Below are 15,859 nucleotides of genomic sequence, written 5' to 3'. Positions count from 1 at the left end.
CTTCTCCTCTGTCAGTCAATGTGCAAAAATAAAAACTGCTATTAAATCCACACGAATATATTTGAGCTCGTGCAGTTTGCTATAGATGCGGTTCGAGAGCTCTGCTTAGTGCGCTTTCTGACCATACAATCAAAGGATGTGAAAATGCGGACGTTATTATGCGCCAAATGCTGTCACCAAACTCGAAATCTGCGGGTAAAGCAACAGCCTGGAAGCAGAATGTTCATTTTGAAGGCCTCACGGCTGATACCTTTGACCTCAGCAACACGTGAGGTGATGGCTGAAATCTGATTGGATAGATCTCCAATGTTATAGATATGCATTGGAGCAGATCCCCTAAGAAAACAAACTTAAAAGGAGATAATAGACTTTAATATAATTACTTAAAATGTAAGTCTCTAAGAGGGAGCTGTCATGGTCAGCAGAGAAGGTCTCGTTGGCCGTGACGGCCCACCACTGGTTAAATACGATCTAGCCAACTAGCTGTGACAAGTGATGTATATTTTCTTCCTCAAAACTGTACATTCAGTGTTCTAGATTTAAGAAGATCGATCTGTAGGCTCATCTAAAGTAAATACCTTTATATACATGGTATAAAAGTGCTACCATGTTTACAATATCATTCTACGAGCAACTATTTTGATTAGCTGTCACTTGCTGAATGTTGCAGAGCGCGAAGCATTTCTTTGCTTCTACAGTATGAGCTATGAGCTTTGGTTAAATGCAGCATAAAAAAAAGACCCAACTGCACATTTCTGCACATTGTCAAGTTTAGTCTTAAATCTCAACACTAATTAGAACTTCTTACATACCGAGATGCACAAAACTCCAACGTTTCTAGAGGTTATAAATTACACTATAAATGCATGAGAGCTTTTGGTTTTGGGGTTTAGTCACTATAAACAGACCAAATAACAGATCTTAAGAATGCATTTACTGTAAGTACATTTTCTTTACCTTTATTATGTGTAAGTCCTCACTGACATGCATACATGTGGCTAAGTTCTATTTATGTCTCATGTATTCCACGTGAAATATTCTGTGGGATAATTGGCTTTAAATGTTCGCTCCACGTTACCTAAAAAATGATTTGCCATGCTTAATGATGCAAAGACATCCACTAGAATCTGACAACATGGCTAGAAGCAGAGGTGCGGGTATTGGGAAGGAACGGCAGGGCTTGAGGTAGATGGCGAACTGCCAGTGTAAAGAAACTCGGCCTTTAGGGGAACTTACCGTGTAATATCGTCTCTAAAGGACAGCAACGAAAATGAACCCACACAGAAGGAGAAATAAAAACATGATAGAGGAACATTCAGTAATTGTAGCTGGTGCAGAGATCTAGTGCTGCTTAATCGTTAGAAATTACACACTGGGAACGAATGAATGCTAATAGACCATATGTTAAATAATATACATCTGCTATAATGTTAGAAGAGACATAACTGGCTCTGAATTAGAATTATTGCTATTGATGTGTCTTTTGCACAGATTCAGAGGAACATCTGATCATCTCACCTTGCTCTTTCTTAAACTCGTTCTCTGTCAGAAAAATAGGCATCATCAGTTCCCCGACCGGTGGCTGGATGTACACAAAGAACTTCCGAGTGTGTGTGCTGATTTAAGGAAAAAAAAAACAGTAGTAAAGAGAATGAATCATCTCACAAATGTTAATTTCTTAGACATGAGCGTGAAGGACGTTATTATGATGGAAAGTATTATAACAGAGGATATTTTGCTTTATATGTGTAATCAGTTGTTTCCTGGGTGGACTGAAGGTTTGTTTCTCACCAAAGCTGGAAGTTGGCTGCTTGTGTGGAGTCGCAGAAGTCAATGCCCATTACAGCAGTAACGGATTCTCCTGCAGGTAGAAGCTCTGAGAAAGAAATCAGACAGCACATCACGAGACACAGAAGAAGTGAGCCCTTTTATTCATGACAAAATTATTTAGATAAATTTTATATAAAAAAAAAAGACACGGTGAACCACGTGATCTTGTGTTTAATTCAGAAAAATCAGTCAGAAGTTCTGCATTTAACATTACACATGATTCTCCTCTAATAACAGAGAAACTGTCATAAGGCTGAAATAATACAATTATAGGAAGTTAATAAGTGACTCAGAGAACGAACGAGCGCAATCAAATATCACTGTTACTCAGATTATGAAAATACAGTGTATTAAAATATCTTTCAGACCCTAAAATTGATCATTTAATGCAAAATAAAAAAAATCGTCAGAAAAATCTGAATTAAAAACGCATGCCTGAAATATACGCCTTTATTTCAATTTGTAATAAAAGGTGAATAGTTAATTTGCATCAAATTGAAGTTGGTTTGAATCGATTGTATCACTGCTTTTTAGCTTTGCTGGATGAAATATTGTAATAAAATTTTGTATCTGAACTTAGACTGACATAGATTATGCCTCCACTTTTCTACATTTTATACAAAATTTTGCTGTATTTTATCAACAAAGCTTTATTTCCAAATTCTAATAAAAGCATATGATCATATTTGTAGATTGTGCATTCATACTGTTTTCCCTTTTAATTCAGACAAATGCTGCCTGTATGTAAATATAATATATAAGTGTGTGTATGTGAACATGTGAGTGTTACTAAATGTGTGTGAGTGAATGCTTAAGTGTGAGAATTTGAATAAATGTGTGAGTAAATGCGTGGGTAGGTGTAAGGAGAATTGAGCGAATAAGTAACTGAGTGGATTTGAAAGTGTGTGCATTATTGAGTGTGTGTGTGTGTGAGAGAGAAAGTGTGTGATATATATATATATAAAATATAGCAATATTATTAATTGCCGAATGTGTGCACGATGGCGTTTTTTTTTTTTTGCTTGATTTGAAATTTGCCGCATCAGCAAACCAAATGTTTAGTGATTTAAAAGATTTTTTCGTTGGAGTTTATTTATTTATTTATTTTAGCTCTGAAAGAAAATTTCTATCTAAAGAAAGGATGTTGTAAATAAACGTGTGTTGCATTGTAGGTTTTTATTTCGCCTCTTTTATATTTATTTATAAATATATACAATAAAAAATACAATATAATATATTCATTATATTAATACATTATATATACATATAACCTTATGAGCACTGCCTTATATTGTGTTGGTCCACCAGTCCTGACCCTGACCTGTGTGTGTGTGTGTGTGTGTGTGTGTGTGTGTGTGTGTGTTTGAGTTGCCTCTAATGCTTGAGCACTGCATTATTCTATAAATAATTACTATAAAATGATATAAAATATATAAAAATGATATAAAATCAAAATAATATCAACAATTTGCAGGTGTACACCGTTCTTTTCTTTGACTGACCGATTTCAGTGAACTCCTTGATCCTCATACCAGACTGCAGTTTGGGCTCCTCGATGTGTAGGTTCTTGGTCTCTGAACTGGTGTTGTTGGTGAACTGGATCTGCACAGCCACCATGTTCGGATCAGGGCTGAAGGGCTGCCTGCTGAAGCAGTACTCAACCCCCAGACCCTCTCCTGTGATGCGGTGCAACAACTCATACATCCTAATCGAGCATGATGGGGTGATGGTCTGAAAATGTAATGGGAACAAATGAGCAAAGTGTCAAGTCGAAAGCGAAGCACATTTAATGAAATACAGTGATGTATGTAACTTACTGTGGGGGCGAGTACGGTGTCAGTCAGTGACAGACCTTCTAGATCAGCCACTAGGCTGCTGGAGAGGAAGTTGCTGACCGGGGTAACCTGAGGTGAGGGCGTGGGATCAACTGAGGCAAAGATGAAGAAACTATTAATAGCAGTAAAAGTCTCCTATTCTGTCCTCAAGGTTAAATCTTCAAGAAAGCACATTATATAATATTAGCAAAAGCCAGAATGGAGCACAATCACTTTTGTGGTATGGCACAAGACAATTCAAAGTGTACAGATCCTACTTACAGTCATCCAGATCCAACAAAGACATTTCCTTGGACTCCTTCTTGCTCTCTTTTTTGGTCTGCTTTGGAGGTGGTGGTTTTGATGTAGGTGCCTGTGAGAAAAATCCACCAAACATCAGTCGTTGTTCTACATTTGGGGCACATCATTAAAAACAGCTCAGTGCAAGAAAAGGAAGGAAAGTGGGAAAAAGATTTTGAGATGTAACAATTCAATCAAACTATATAACACAGCGCTTCTGTCATGACTGTGTTGTTGTTGTGGTGTTACTGTATTCTTTAAGGAATAAGGCCTGTCACTGAGTGATTTTACAGAGATACAGGGAGAAGAAACCACTGCACACTAAGGACACCTCTTCAAAATCTGTGAAGAGAGTGATCTCCATGCTCTCGATAAGATCTCCCTGCGGCAGCTCAGGAGCTTTGAGTGCGGGCTGTGGAGTCGTAAAGGGGTGTAACTCCAGAGTGATTTAGTCTAAATTTAAATTAAAAAACAAAAACAATAAAGGGGAATTAATGCGGATTTAAGGCTCAAACCTTCTTCTTTCTAGTGTCCACATCTGAGTCTGACTCTTCCTCCGACTCGGATTCTGACTCGCTGCTTTCAGATTCGCTCTCCTCCTCACTCTCTGACTCGGACATCCTCTTCTGCTCCTTCCCTACTTTCCTGCCTCTTTTCTGCTCCTCTGCACTGCTTTGGTCACTGTAAAGAAAGCACACTGTCACACATGTACAGATTCAAAAATGCTTCAATCCTTCAACTTTAGAAATGAATCCCACCTCTCTGCACTCTCTGGTTTCTTGGCTTTGCTCTTGTCTACTTTCTTCTTCTTCTTCTTGGTCTTCTCTTCCTCTCCATCAGACTCGGACTCCTCGTCGCTCTCAACACTGTCAGAGCCTGAGCCGCTGTCCTCGCTGCCGCTCTCTGGCCCACTGCAGGAATTCGTCTCTGCAGAGAAAGTGGAAAATCTAATTGGTGTGGAATCTCTAATAAAAATCCATTCTGTTTGTTCGAATCTTTAACACAGATTTTTAGTAGCAGACACCAAAATATTCCTGAGTTACCGCTGTCAGCAGACTCGGTGGGCCCAGATTCTCCCTCAGAGTCGGAGTAGAAAGGTTTCTCCACCTTCTTCTCCTTACGCTCCTTCCTGCTGGTGCATTTGGTCCATTCTGGAACCTGGTGGAAGCCACAGGACGAGGTCAGACCAAACATATATATCATAGCTATAAAGTGTTAGAGCACTGTGTGGCCATGAATGCCTTTCCCATTCCTACAGGCTGTAAACATATACAACAAATAGAACGTATGTAGTTTTAACAAATTCTGGATTCATCATCATCATCATCATCATCATCATGCATTTTTTACCTTAATAAAGACGAATCATGTATGTAAGCATTATAGTGATGCATTCATGGCCACTTTAGTGTATAACTGGGAAACGTCTACCTAAAAAATGACGTCGGAAATAAACACCAAATGACCTCCTCCTGAGTTAAGACATTACATTAGTCCATTTGGATCATCAAAAGGAATTGATTAGCGTTGTGAGTTTTTAGCATCACTCAGGATTGCAAAAAGAAAAATGAGCTGAAGTAATGGAGGAGGGCAGTTGGCTTTTCAAGAGGATCCTGCTCTTTAATAGTAGAGACAACAGATAGTGAAGCTCAGCCAGGGGTTTAAGGCTGAATTAAGCACTGGACAGACAATAAGCTAGGCTAGGCGTGAAGGGTTACGGCTAAGCTGACTGGCAAGGAAGCACTCTGATATGCGCAGAGTTCTTCGTGAACTGACAGACTCACGCTGGTTAGATTCGCGACTCTTTCAAGCAGCCTAATAACCTGGCGGACAGGAAAGTAAGAAAAAGGGGGGACGAAAGAGTGATGAGGTGAGACGGTGACAAGAAGAGCCAGGAAAAGAAGAGAACAGAAAAGTTTAAAAAGGTACACACAAGGAGTCAGGTTGCACTTAACAAATCTACAGTAGGTTCATCAGCTGAGCTTGAATGTCCAAAACATTCCATTTTTTATATAAATAATATCTCTGAAACCTACAGCCAGTATGACTGAACTGTACAAAACTTGCACTATCAACAACGATATATCATGTATGTATATATAATATTAAATTATATTATTCTGCATTTAATTTTTGGTTTTGTTGAATAGACAAGATATAAAAAAAGTTTCATGTATATTAAATGTGTATGTGCTATAAAGCATGTGATCTGTTATAACGCGAGGTTACGGTAGCCTTTGTAAATCAATGAAAGTGCAACAGAAATGCGATGAAACACCTGATATTGGAGTGAGATGAAAGTTGAAGATCGTCCAACAGCAGATTTCAGAGTAAGAGAAGACACACACATAAACACAACAAACAATGAATTTAAAAAAAAAGAAAGAATTGTTTATCATCTGGGTATTAGTTGATTAGAATTCCTATATTATACTGGGAATGCAGATCAATAGAGTGCATTCCACAGTTAAGTAAAACCTCAATATTTGTGCTTTGGGAGGTGTGAGGAAATGGTGCTAGTATGGATAGAATAAGAGATAGGGAGGAGGAGAAGCCACTGCACACTTGCGGGCACCTCTCGCCAGTCTCCAAGGAGACCAATCCGCCCCTCACTGGTGTCTATGACTTCCTCTTGCTGTGGGGTGACGATGTTGTAGGAGGAGGGGGCAGGGGTGGAGTAAACAGACAGGGGTAATAAAGGAACAAACAGAAAAGGGTCACTGAACGGGAAATGAAATCAGATATAACAACATGGTCTCCTCAATAGGAAAATCTGCATTATGACTTGGCAGTATTATGTATTATGAGTGATATAAAACATATACGATTGCTCAATCCAGTAAAGGAAATCTACGACAAGGCACAAATCAAATAAGGTTCCGCTTGTGGTTGTACCAATCGTTGTGTATATGATGAAAAACATGACGCCACTCATTTAAATAAAGATACAGGAAGCCTAAAAATTGATCAAGAGCAAATCTTCTTCTCAAACTAGAAATTTTGAAAAAAGTGAAAGACACATTGTTTTATTTTAATATTAAAAGTTTTCTCAATATTAAAAATAAGTGCCTGCATGTCCACGATGCCATGGCCATATTTCTTTCTTTTTTCTTTTTTTTATATATCGGTTAAACCCATACCTGTCAATCACCTCATCAATACCATGCTGAATAATATCATGTGCACTTATAAAAAGAGGACTCTTAGAACTGAGAACTTTTTTCTTGACTTGAAAAAATAAATCTTCTTGACTCCAATCCAGTAAACAAAACATACTGTACTTGATCTTTTAACTGTATGACTTTAGGCGTAGTAAGAACGCACTGCGGTCAGTCGAGCCTCAGACACTTTCAAGCAACTGTCATGTTGTCCATGAAATATACACACAATGGGGTGTACAGGTCCCATGGTTATGAGGTGGTACGGTTACAAGCACCGGTAAATTTGATTGGAACCTTTTCAGATGCATGCGTTCTGATGAAGAGAGAAAAAGTATGTCCCTTTTTCTCATGTACCATCATTTCCTTCTTGCACTCAACAGCTACACAAAGCAAACCTAGACTCAACCAGTAAATACTTCTCTGCTGAGTTATTGAGAATTCCATGAGCTAAAAGTGTAATGGAGAAGGTGCAGAGCCTGTAATGAGTCGAGGTGGCTTCAGTGTGTAGAGTGCAGAGTGTATGTGGGGTGAGGGCTCTGTGGGCGCTGCTCTTCCAGAAGGCCCAACAGGGGTCTTGTATGAATGGTATGGATTTTCTGATCCCACGTAGCTTATCAGTAAGGCAGAATTCTAAACAATACCTGATTCTGAAATGATTTCTCAACACTCAAAAGCATAAAACTCCTACTTCCTACTGTGAACTATCTTGATACGAGCTTACTGGCTGGCCGTGAGCCAACTGGAATGACAATGCACGATGAGGGTGGAGTTATGCTGATGAGCGAGGAGAGATATAAAACATGGCTGTGGGAGGGGCCAATTTTGGTTGCATTTTTTTATGTGTCCTGCATGTTGGTGCTCCCTCTGGTGGGGTGGAGGAGCAGTTCCCATAGACCCGAGCCACGAAGCCCTGCCTCTGAGAGTAACTGTTCCCACTGCACGCACAGATTCCTTCACCTCCACGTTGCGCACGGAGGGGTCGGGTGCTGATTCGGGCCAGTCGGGCAGCTCCTGGTAGCCGCCTGCTTTGGTGTTCAGAAGATGAGACAGCGAGCCAAGTTGGAAATGGTCTCTGTCTGTTGCACAAAAAAAAAAAAAACACCACAAACCCTAAATCATAGATAACAAAAGTCAATAAGAGTAGTTACTAGTAACAGTTACTAATCACCTCAAACAGTCTTTTTTCCTTTTTTTCTACTAACGATTGTGAAATGAATGGCAATGACTTTGCCCTAATTGATATCAAAATCTAATTTTTTAAGACTAAAAAGGCTTACTTTTCTTTGCTAGGTTCAACATATTAACATCATGTTCCTATTTATTCTTTTTTTTTTCTGCTTTGTAGTTTTACGGTTGCTGAAAATAGGACAAACTGCTCCAGTTCTTGATCGGTTTTAAAAATGGAAATCAGTGGATCAAGATTGAATATGGTTTTGGGAGATTTTTATTATATGCGATTTAAATAGTTTTTCCAACACATTTTTAAAGCAATTTCCAAAATAAAATACAAAAAACAGAGAATAAATATTTAAAACTGCACAAATATGAAACCAGGAACAACTTTCTCTTTAATATTAATTAAAAAAAAACTCAAAAGCAAAGCTAGTTTACCTTTAAATGGAGACTCTAGTACAGGTGCAGGTTTAAGGGCAAGGAAAAGCTTCTTGGCGTATTTGCTCAAGGCTCCACTTTTATCTGTGGGGACGATGAGCTGACGGATGAAACGTGCGCGGTCTCTGATGTCATAGTTCTGGTCATACTTTGCCAAGTTGAGCACATACTGCGTAAGGAGCTTGGTCTACATATGAAGACATGGAAGACTTGAAGTTATATATTGTATCAGAGAAAGAGTTTGTGTGCGTGACACAGTGTCTTTACTCACAGTGTGTTTCCTAATATTTTGTCTACACAGTACAACACCTCAACTAGGCATACTCTATATTTTAATGACCGTTCAATGACCAACATGTTATATAGGTTCTGCCTCTGAAAAACTTCCTTTAATGTAGAAAAACCTATGCAATCTTGGTGATCGTACACAATCCAGTCAATACAACTGTCTAAGCCAGTGGTTCTGAGAGTGTGGTCTGTGTGGTGCCACGCGTGTGCTCGGGTATGTTGATGGTGGAGTCGCTGGCCAACATATATCCTAAAGCTTTGTGTCTGTGTTACCTTCTGGCTTTCTCTTTTAATTGTGCTGTCATAAGTAGTCTTGCTGCTTGCGCTTTGATTTTTCTCACCCTCTGTTAAGCAACACATGCTCCTGAGATACCAGCGATCCTGCACTATGCACTGCTGCTGAGGATGGCTCCACATGAAAAGTCTAAAGATCCATAGGTTGCTGTGGAGGGTTAAACTGAAGAACCATTAGGATGGATTTGGGCTGTATTCATATAAACAATTGAATACAATGGTTTAGGGCTACAGTCGCCATGACACAGTTTTGAACTCAGGCGTCCATCAGTGAACAGCTGAACCTCAACAATGATTAAACTACAATGAATGGGCATTCAGTGTCACCCAGATAAGGATGGGTTCTCTTCTGAGCCTGATTCCTCTCAAAGGTTCTTCCTCCTTCCTCATACCATCTCAGGAAGTTTTCCCTTGCCACTATCCCCACTGGTTTGCTCATTAGGGATAAACTTATAGGGACAATTATATCAAGGTAAAATTTCTAATTAATGTATTAATTTAAAGATTCTTTGTGACAGTGTCCACTGTTAAAAGCACTATACAAATAAAATTTAATTGAATTAAATTGAAGCTTTGAAGATAAAAATTGTGTTAAAGAAGTGGAAATGAAAACCAACTATATAAAAATCTAATATAATTTTTATATAGTACGCTTTCATCTACACTCCTTTAACTTTTTTTTTTTAGTCCAAGAACCAAATTCAGGTCTGACCTGTGCTCTATCCTTGAAAACTCCAAAAAGATTGTTCATGAAATCAATCCAACTGATGTTGTTTGTGGAATTTATGTTTAAGTAAAACTGACCTTGGCTACATAAATGTTTCTTTGGCAATTCATATTTCAGAACCTTGGACAGCACCAAACCTCCATCATCAGATCTCAAAGTGACAAAAACCCTGTAAATACAGAGCCACACTTTAGTAAAATACACTTCAATTTCAGGTCTCATGCTCTTACCTGTTTTGAGTTGGTCAGGTAGAGTTTGGCAGCCAGGTTGATGATCTGCAGCTTGACAATGTCCTCCTCATTGGTGAAGCTTTTAGCCATCTTCCTTAGAACATCAGGGGCGATTTTAGGTACATGCTCACAGTACTCGCCAATCAGCCACAGGATGCTCGCTCTTGCCATTGGGACCTTAGTTAGAAAAAAAAGATCTCTGGTTATGTTCATGAGCTGAATAAAAATGTATTCAATATAATTGTTGTTAGAGCTTTTTTGAATGGTAATTTAAGAACAATGGCCATTTTTTAAACAGACCAAAAGAGATTCACCTGTATATTGTCTGTAAGCTTCGCCATATGTTTAATAATGTCGCTGTGTTGCTCAGGTTGCATCTGCAGGAGCTTCTTAATCACCACCACCGACTCTGCTACTACAAGCTCTGTAGCAGACACACAGAAAACATGCTGATATCAGAACTAGACGTATATTACAAGCACCCCTGAAGATTCAATCCATCTTTGTGCAAAAGTGCATGTCTATATAAGAAGTATTCAGAAGAGAGTGTAATGGCTTTTTTGTACATGTTAAAGTTGCAAGTGTGTTATTATATTATCTGTAACCAAATTTGATAAAAAACATTTCACTTACCATCTCTATTGGATAGAAGTTGGACGAGACCATTGAGGCAAGTGTCTCTAACCTCCCCGATGTTGGTGGCACAGCGGCCAATGGCCTGGATGGTGGCTGCTACAAAGTCCTTATCCATGCTTTTGATGTATGTCTACTCAATATCACATAGATTAATAAGTATTTCAATTAACCGTCACTTACACTTTAATAAAGTTTTTTTAAATAAAATGTTGTACCTGGAATTCTCTCAAAATGGTAGAAATATTGGTTTCATTTGCCAGATTGGTTAACACTTCAAGCTGCAATGGAGTGGACAAGAAATAAAATCAAATTTATTTTAAAATGTCTAAAAGCTGGAAAATGTTTTTAATTTATATCTGGATATTCAAATCACCTTAAGTATTTTGATCTGAGTGGGGTCTGTAGATCGGATATAGAAGCTCTTCAGGTATGGCTCGAACATACCCTACAGCAGAGCAGCACAATGTTAATTAGACAAAACCAAGACCTCATTATTTGTTGAATTTTTATGGATTTCAGTCAGGCAATGGTCTTTGAAACTGCATTTCTAATATATTACTAATAGTAGTTATTGTAAATGACTCACCCTCCTTTTGATGGTCATGGTTGCAACATTTTGAAGAACAACATACTGGACTTCACTGTAGATGAAAGAATACCTTAAAATTATTTTTAGCGCATGATAAGTTGTACACTATTGGAACCCACCATTTTTAATTCCAATTTACATTAGGGCACTGAACAATTCCAACACAATGTTTACCCACCAAAGTGACATACATGTCCAATTACCATTTAGAAAAATCTCGGATTGAAAAGCATATCTGAGGTCTTGTCTCACTAGACCACTATGTGAGAACATTTTCAGATCTCAAGGGCATGCTGGTTTAATGATAGCATTCCTTTTTGACACTGACTGATAACCTCATCAGTGAGGACAGAGTCCTTAATGGTTGCACAGAAGGTTTATGGGCAAACTATTAAGTGCATCAGCCAAGGGCAAAATGTTGTTCTTCTTCCTTTACTGACCTGTGGCTCCTCATCAGCCTCACCAGTGCCTTGGCAATGACGCCCACCTCCGCTTTAGGAGCTAGATGAAAATAGAGCTGAGCGACTGCCATCACCACCTGGAGAGAAAGAAATATAAAAAGGCAGTAGGAAAGCGGGTGGGGGTAAATGATGGCGGAGTGGCATAGGCTATATATTTGAATATATACGTATAGTAGCCTTGGGTGTCATGTGACTTCAAACTGTTTAATTGGTGCCATTTTGAGGACTAAATAAATATAAATATAACTATAAATACTATAGAAATGAAACTTGGATATATTTTAGAGGAGTCAGTGTGCAGTTTGTGTAGCAGTACAGATTTACTGTCCTCTGAAAATAACTCAACATACAGCCATTACTGTCTAAATAACTGCCAACTAAAGTGAGTCCACCCTCAGTGAACGTGTCAAAACTGTGTCCAAAGTGTGAATATTTTGTGTGAGCACCATTGATATCTGGAAGAGGCTTCCTGACAAGCAGACATTCCACTTCTGCAGCCTCTAAAGCAATGCTGCAGCACTCAAGTGTCTGTTTCTGAAGCAGTAGCTGCACCTGGCACACATCAGGAGGACTCAACTTCTTTGATGGACCCTCTGTTCTGAGTGGAACCCGTCTTGGAAAACCTCTGTATGACCCTGACCACTGTACTGTCACTCAGTTTCAGGGTGATACTGATCTTTTTACAGCAGAGGCGTCTTTGTGCAGAGCAACAACTCTGATTCTCAAATCTTTAGAGAGGATCACCATTAGGTGCCATGTAGAACCTCCAGTGGTCAGTATGAGAGAATTGGACTCAAAGCGCCAAATTTGATCTGCTCTAATACAAGATACACACATAATAAATAATACATGTGGCTTTGTATAGTTACACAATGCACAGCTGTTATCACTGAGGGTGCACTCACTTTTGTTGCCAGTTATTCCGACAATAATGGCTGTATGTCGAGTTATTTTCAGAGGACAGTAATGACAGGAAAGAGGACAGTCCACAGCAGTAGACTGCTATACAAGCTGCACATTGACTCCTCTAAAATATAAGTGTAATTTCTATAGTATGAGAAGATTATAATAAAATGGTTGCTGAAATCTGAGGGGTGCACTGACTTTTGTGAGATACTGAATATGATATATCTATGTATTCTGTATAACAGCATGATTGGAAGCACGACATTCCTTTCATACATCAGTACTATAGTTTTATGTACTATTTATTTTTCCTCTTCTAGCAGAAATAAATAGCGAATAAACCACGTTCTCAAAAGCACACCTGCTAGCTGGATGGCTAGCACACCTGCTAATGCATCATTGCATTCGCATTAGTACATCTTTAGCAATTTTGCTAGTTAGTTGATATCATCTACTTATTTATAACTAGTACAATTCTCTGAATGAGCTATAAGATAAATGTGATATGTCTGATATAAAGTTTTCTAACAATTCAAGTGGAATCTGCAGGTCAGGGGAAAGTGTACAAGATCTACAAGAATTGCAATCTATTTTATTGGCCTTCTGTTTGTTCCTCATCCAGACATAAAAAAAGTAAAGCGTTTAAATGTTGTCTTTTAGGATAGAGGTGTAAAAGAGTGTTTAGACTCGACTATTGTACTAACAGCTGCGTTGCGGCTCTGAAGAAGCGGTTTGGTGTTTCGGAGCAACAGTCGATGATCAGGGTCCATGACATACGGTTTCCTCTTGGCAAGGTTGGCTGCCTCAACCCTCTTCTCATCATCATCCTCATCATCATCATCATCAGAACCGTAAAAAGCCTTCTCTCCACCCTCGTCCAGCAGGGACTCCTAAAGACATAACATACAGCAGCTCAGATTCATCCTACAGCCTTCTTATTGTTCATTTTCTGAGATGAATTTGGAGTTACAGGAACATACATTAATGTTGGGGTTAAGGAACTGAGTCCTGGCATAGCGAGTGAGCATGTTGATAATGACGACCTGACCCCATTCCTCCACGTCTATCAGCAGGTTGCAGAGTTTACGGTAATTCTTATGGATCAGATCAATCCGCTCTGGACAGACTTCCTCGAACGCCATCACCACACTGCCTGCGACCAGCTAAAACCACACACACACACGGTGTAGGATACACAAATTAAGAAATAAACGATGATGACATTTTGGTCATAGGAGTAAGAGGTGGAACTTACGGTGGTTTTATCAGCAAGCAGCTTTTCAATGACTTCAATTAGCTGGTCTTTCTGCTCAGGGTCTAGGCTTTAAAGAGAGAAAGAGAAAAAGAGCGAGAGAGAGAGAGAGAGAGAGATAGAGAGAGAGAGAGAGAGAGAAAGATAGAGAGAGAGAAAGTGAGAGAGAGAAAGTGAGAGACTATACAGCTATTTAATCAGAAGTGATGAATTAAATTCACTCCACAGGGAAGCAAAAACCGGTAATAAAGTTACCAGGGTTTCCAGCTGTATGTTATTTATGCTCACATGACTGAATGGCGCTGGGTATAGAGACGCTTTTTAAAGCTGACTGGTTATTCTTACCACGTCACATGAGCGACATGATCACTGACGGCAAAATTCCAACAGTTCAGAATAATCTGGTCCCTTGGTAGTACATTTCACTATTTCAGTTAGCAAGTGAAAATATCCTGCAATCCAGAATTTCCCTTCAATTACAACAAACCAAATCTAACATTATTTACCCATTTACTCAGACGTGTATTTTATTAACGGCATATCGTTTTGCTCATTTTGAGCATTTATTTGTTAATAGAACGAGTCGATCTGCCAAAGGATTTAGAAAACTACCACAATGTCCTGAAATTATATTTGTTTGATTGTAATTGTTTATAATGCGATATTGTCATGAAGGTACGGGAGAATTTTAGTGCAGTAAAAAACAAAACAAAAAAAAGATTTTATTAATAAAACAGTTAGGCGGAGCCAAATCATGAGGCAAACGTTAAACATACAAAAGTTTCGCTGATCAGCATCCAACATGACTCTCTTTGCCGAAGACCTAAACTGGGATGGATGGCGGAATGTTACTTATTAGTATAAGTTAACATTTGAGTCCATGTTCAGCAAAACATAAGATTTTTTTAACAAGCGATTTGGGATGATGTCAATTTTGCCTCCTGTCATTGCAGCTGACAGCATTTAAAAAAAACCTTTTTCATCAGGCCACATTTTTTAAATCAGTGAAGCTGCTGCCAAAGTTGTCTTCTTAACCAAATGGCTGTAAAACAAAGAAACAATGTGCTGAAATCCAAACACTTCTGTCATGTTAGACTCAATCTAATAATGTTGGTTTTAATGTCATCATTCTAGAACCTCGAGTAGCTTTGGTTTCTTGTCAAATCAATAGAAAAACATATCTAGCGCCACAGTGGTGAGACATTGTACCTGTAAAGCTTAGGGATGGCGTGAGCGGCTGTCTTGCGGACGTACGGAGACATATCAGAAGCCGCCTCTTTAATAGCCAGCATCATAATAGGCACGATGATGGTGACTCGGATGCTGGACAGCACACGCAAGGCGCTCGCACGAATAAGCTGATTCGGATCCTGTAGGTTTTTTCGGGGAGGAAAGGAAGTGAAAATGAGAAAAGGAATTGGCTGAAAGGCAAACTGATGTCAAGTGACAAACCGATCAAGTGCATAAATGCCAGTGGTGGACAGAATAACCCAAAACATGCAGTTGAGTAAAACTAGAGATCCACTCGATAAAATATGACTCCAGTAAAAGTGTTTGCTTAAAACTTTCACTTGAGTAGAAGTACAAAAGTATTTGCCTTCAAATGTACGTATATATTCAAAGTACTATGATTTATTACGGCTATAATGTTCCTATTATAATTTTTGTCACAAGACTCTGTGACTCTCAGCACACTGATCTAATAATAGAATGATATTAATGGGTCAAACGCTGATTGATTTTTATTACAATTATCATGA

The 15,859-nt window shown here is 38.8% G+C and overlaps 1 protein-coding gene across 21 annotated transcripts in view; it reads right to left on the bottom strand.

Annotated features, from left to right (window-relative positions):
• LOC124391912 (AP-3 complex subunit beta-2) overlaps positions 1-15,859 on the bottom strand; it is a 45,392-nt gene that overhangs the window by 2,447 nt on the left and 27,086 nt on the right. For 3 of the 21 annotated variants that reach the window (XM_046858602.1, XM_046858588.1, XM_046858591.1), the window contains exons 5-28: positions 15,309-15,469; positions 14,103-14,169; positions 13,828-14,010; positions 13,552-13,737; positions 11,921-12,018; positions 11,478-11,532; positions 11,265-11,336; positions 11,107-11,169; positions 10,889-11,021; positions 10,570-10,679; positions 10,256-10,432; positions 8,717-8,903; positions 8,051-8,181; positions 6,520-6,579; positions 5,729-5,767; positions 4,988-5,102; positions 4,703-4,871; positions 4,460-4,625; positions 3,927-4,017; positions 3,648-3,757; positions 3,333-3,561; positions 1,792-1,876; positions 1,519-1,616; positions 1,237-1,251 (exon numbers count right to left, since the gene is read on the bottom strand). In XM_046858602.1, the coding sequence (XP_046714558.1) occupies positions 1,237-1,251; positions 1,519-1,616; positions 1,792-1,876; positions 3,333-3,561; positions 3,648-3,757; positions 3,927-4,017; positions 4,460-4,625; positions 4,703-4,871; positions 4,988-5,102; positions 5,729-5,767; positions 6,520-6,579; positions 8,051-8,181; positions 8,717-8,903; positions 10,256-10,432; positions 10,570-10,679; positions 10,889-11,021; positions 11,107-11,169; positions 11,265-11,336; positions 11,478-11,532; positions 11,921-12,018; positions 13,552-13,737; positions 13,828-14,010; positions 14,103-14,169; positions 15,309-15,469 (2,800 nt within the window). The remainder of the gene's footprint in view (positions 1-1,236; positions 1,252-1,518; positions 1,617-1,791; positions 1,877-3,332; positions 3,562-3,647; positions 3,758-3,926; positions 4,018-4,459; positions 4,626-4,702; positions 4,872-4,987; positions 5,103-5,728; positions 5,768-6,519; positions 6,580-8,050; positions 8,182-8,716; positions 8,904-10,255; positions 10,433-10,569; positions 10,680-10,888; positions 11,022-11,106; positions 11,170-11,264; positions 11,337-11,477; positions 11,533-11,920; positions 12,019-13,551; positions 13,738-13,827; positions 14,011-14,102; positions 14,170-15,308; positions 15,470-15,859) is intronic. The other 18 variants (XM_046858603.1, XM_046858594.1, XM_046858590.1 and 15 more) reach the window with 12 other exon arrangements.

Source organism: Silurus meridionalis, chromosome 10 (genome assembly GCF_014805685.1).
Source record: "Silurus meridionalis isolate SWU-2019-XX chromosome 10, ASM1480568v1, whole genome shotgun sequence".
Classification (NCBI taxonomy): Eukaryota; Metazoa; Chordata; class Actinopteri; order Siluriformes; family Siluridae; genus Silurus; species Silurus meridionalis.
Note: the sequence above shows the minus strand (reverse complement) of the source record. Positions and strands in the feature narration are given on the sequence as shown.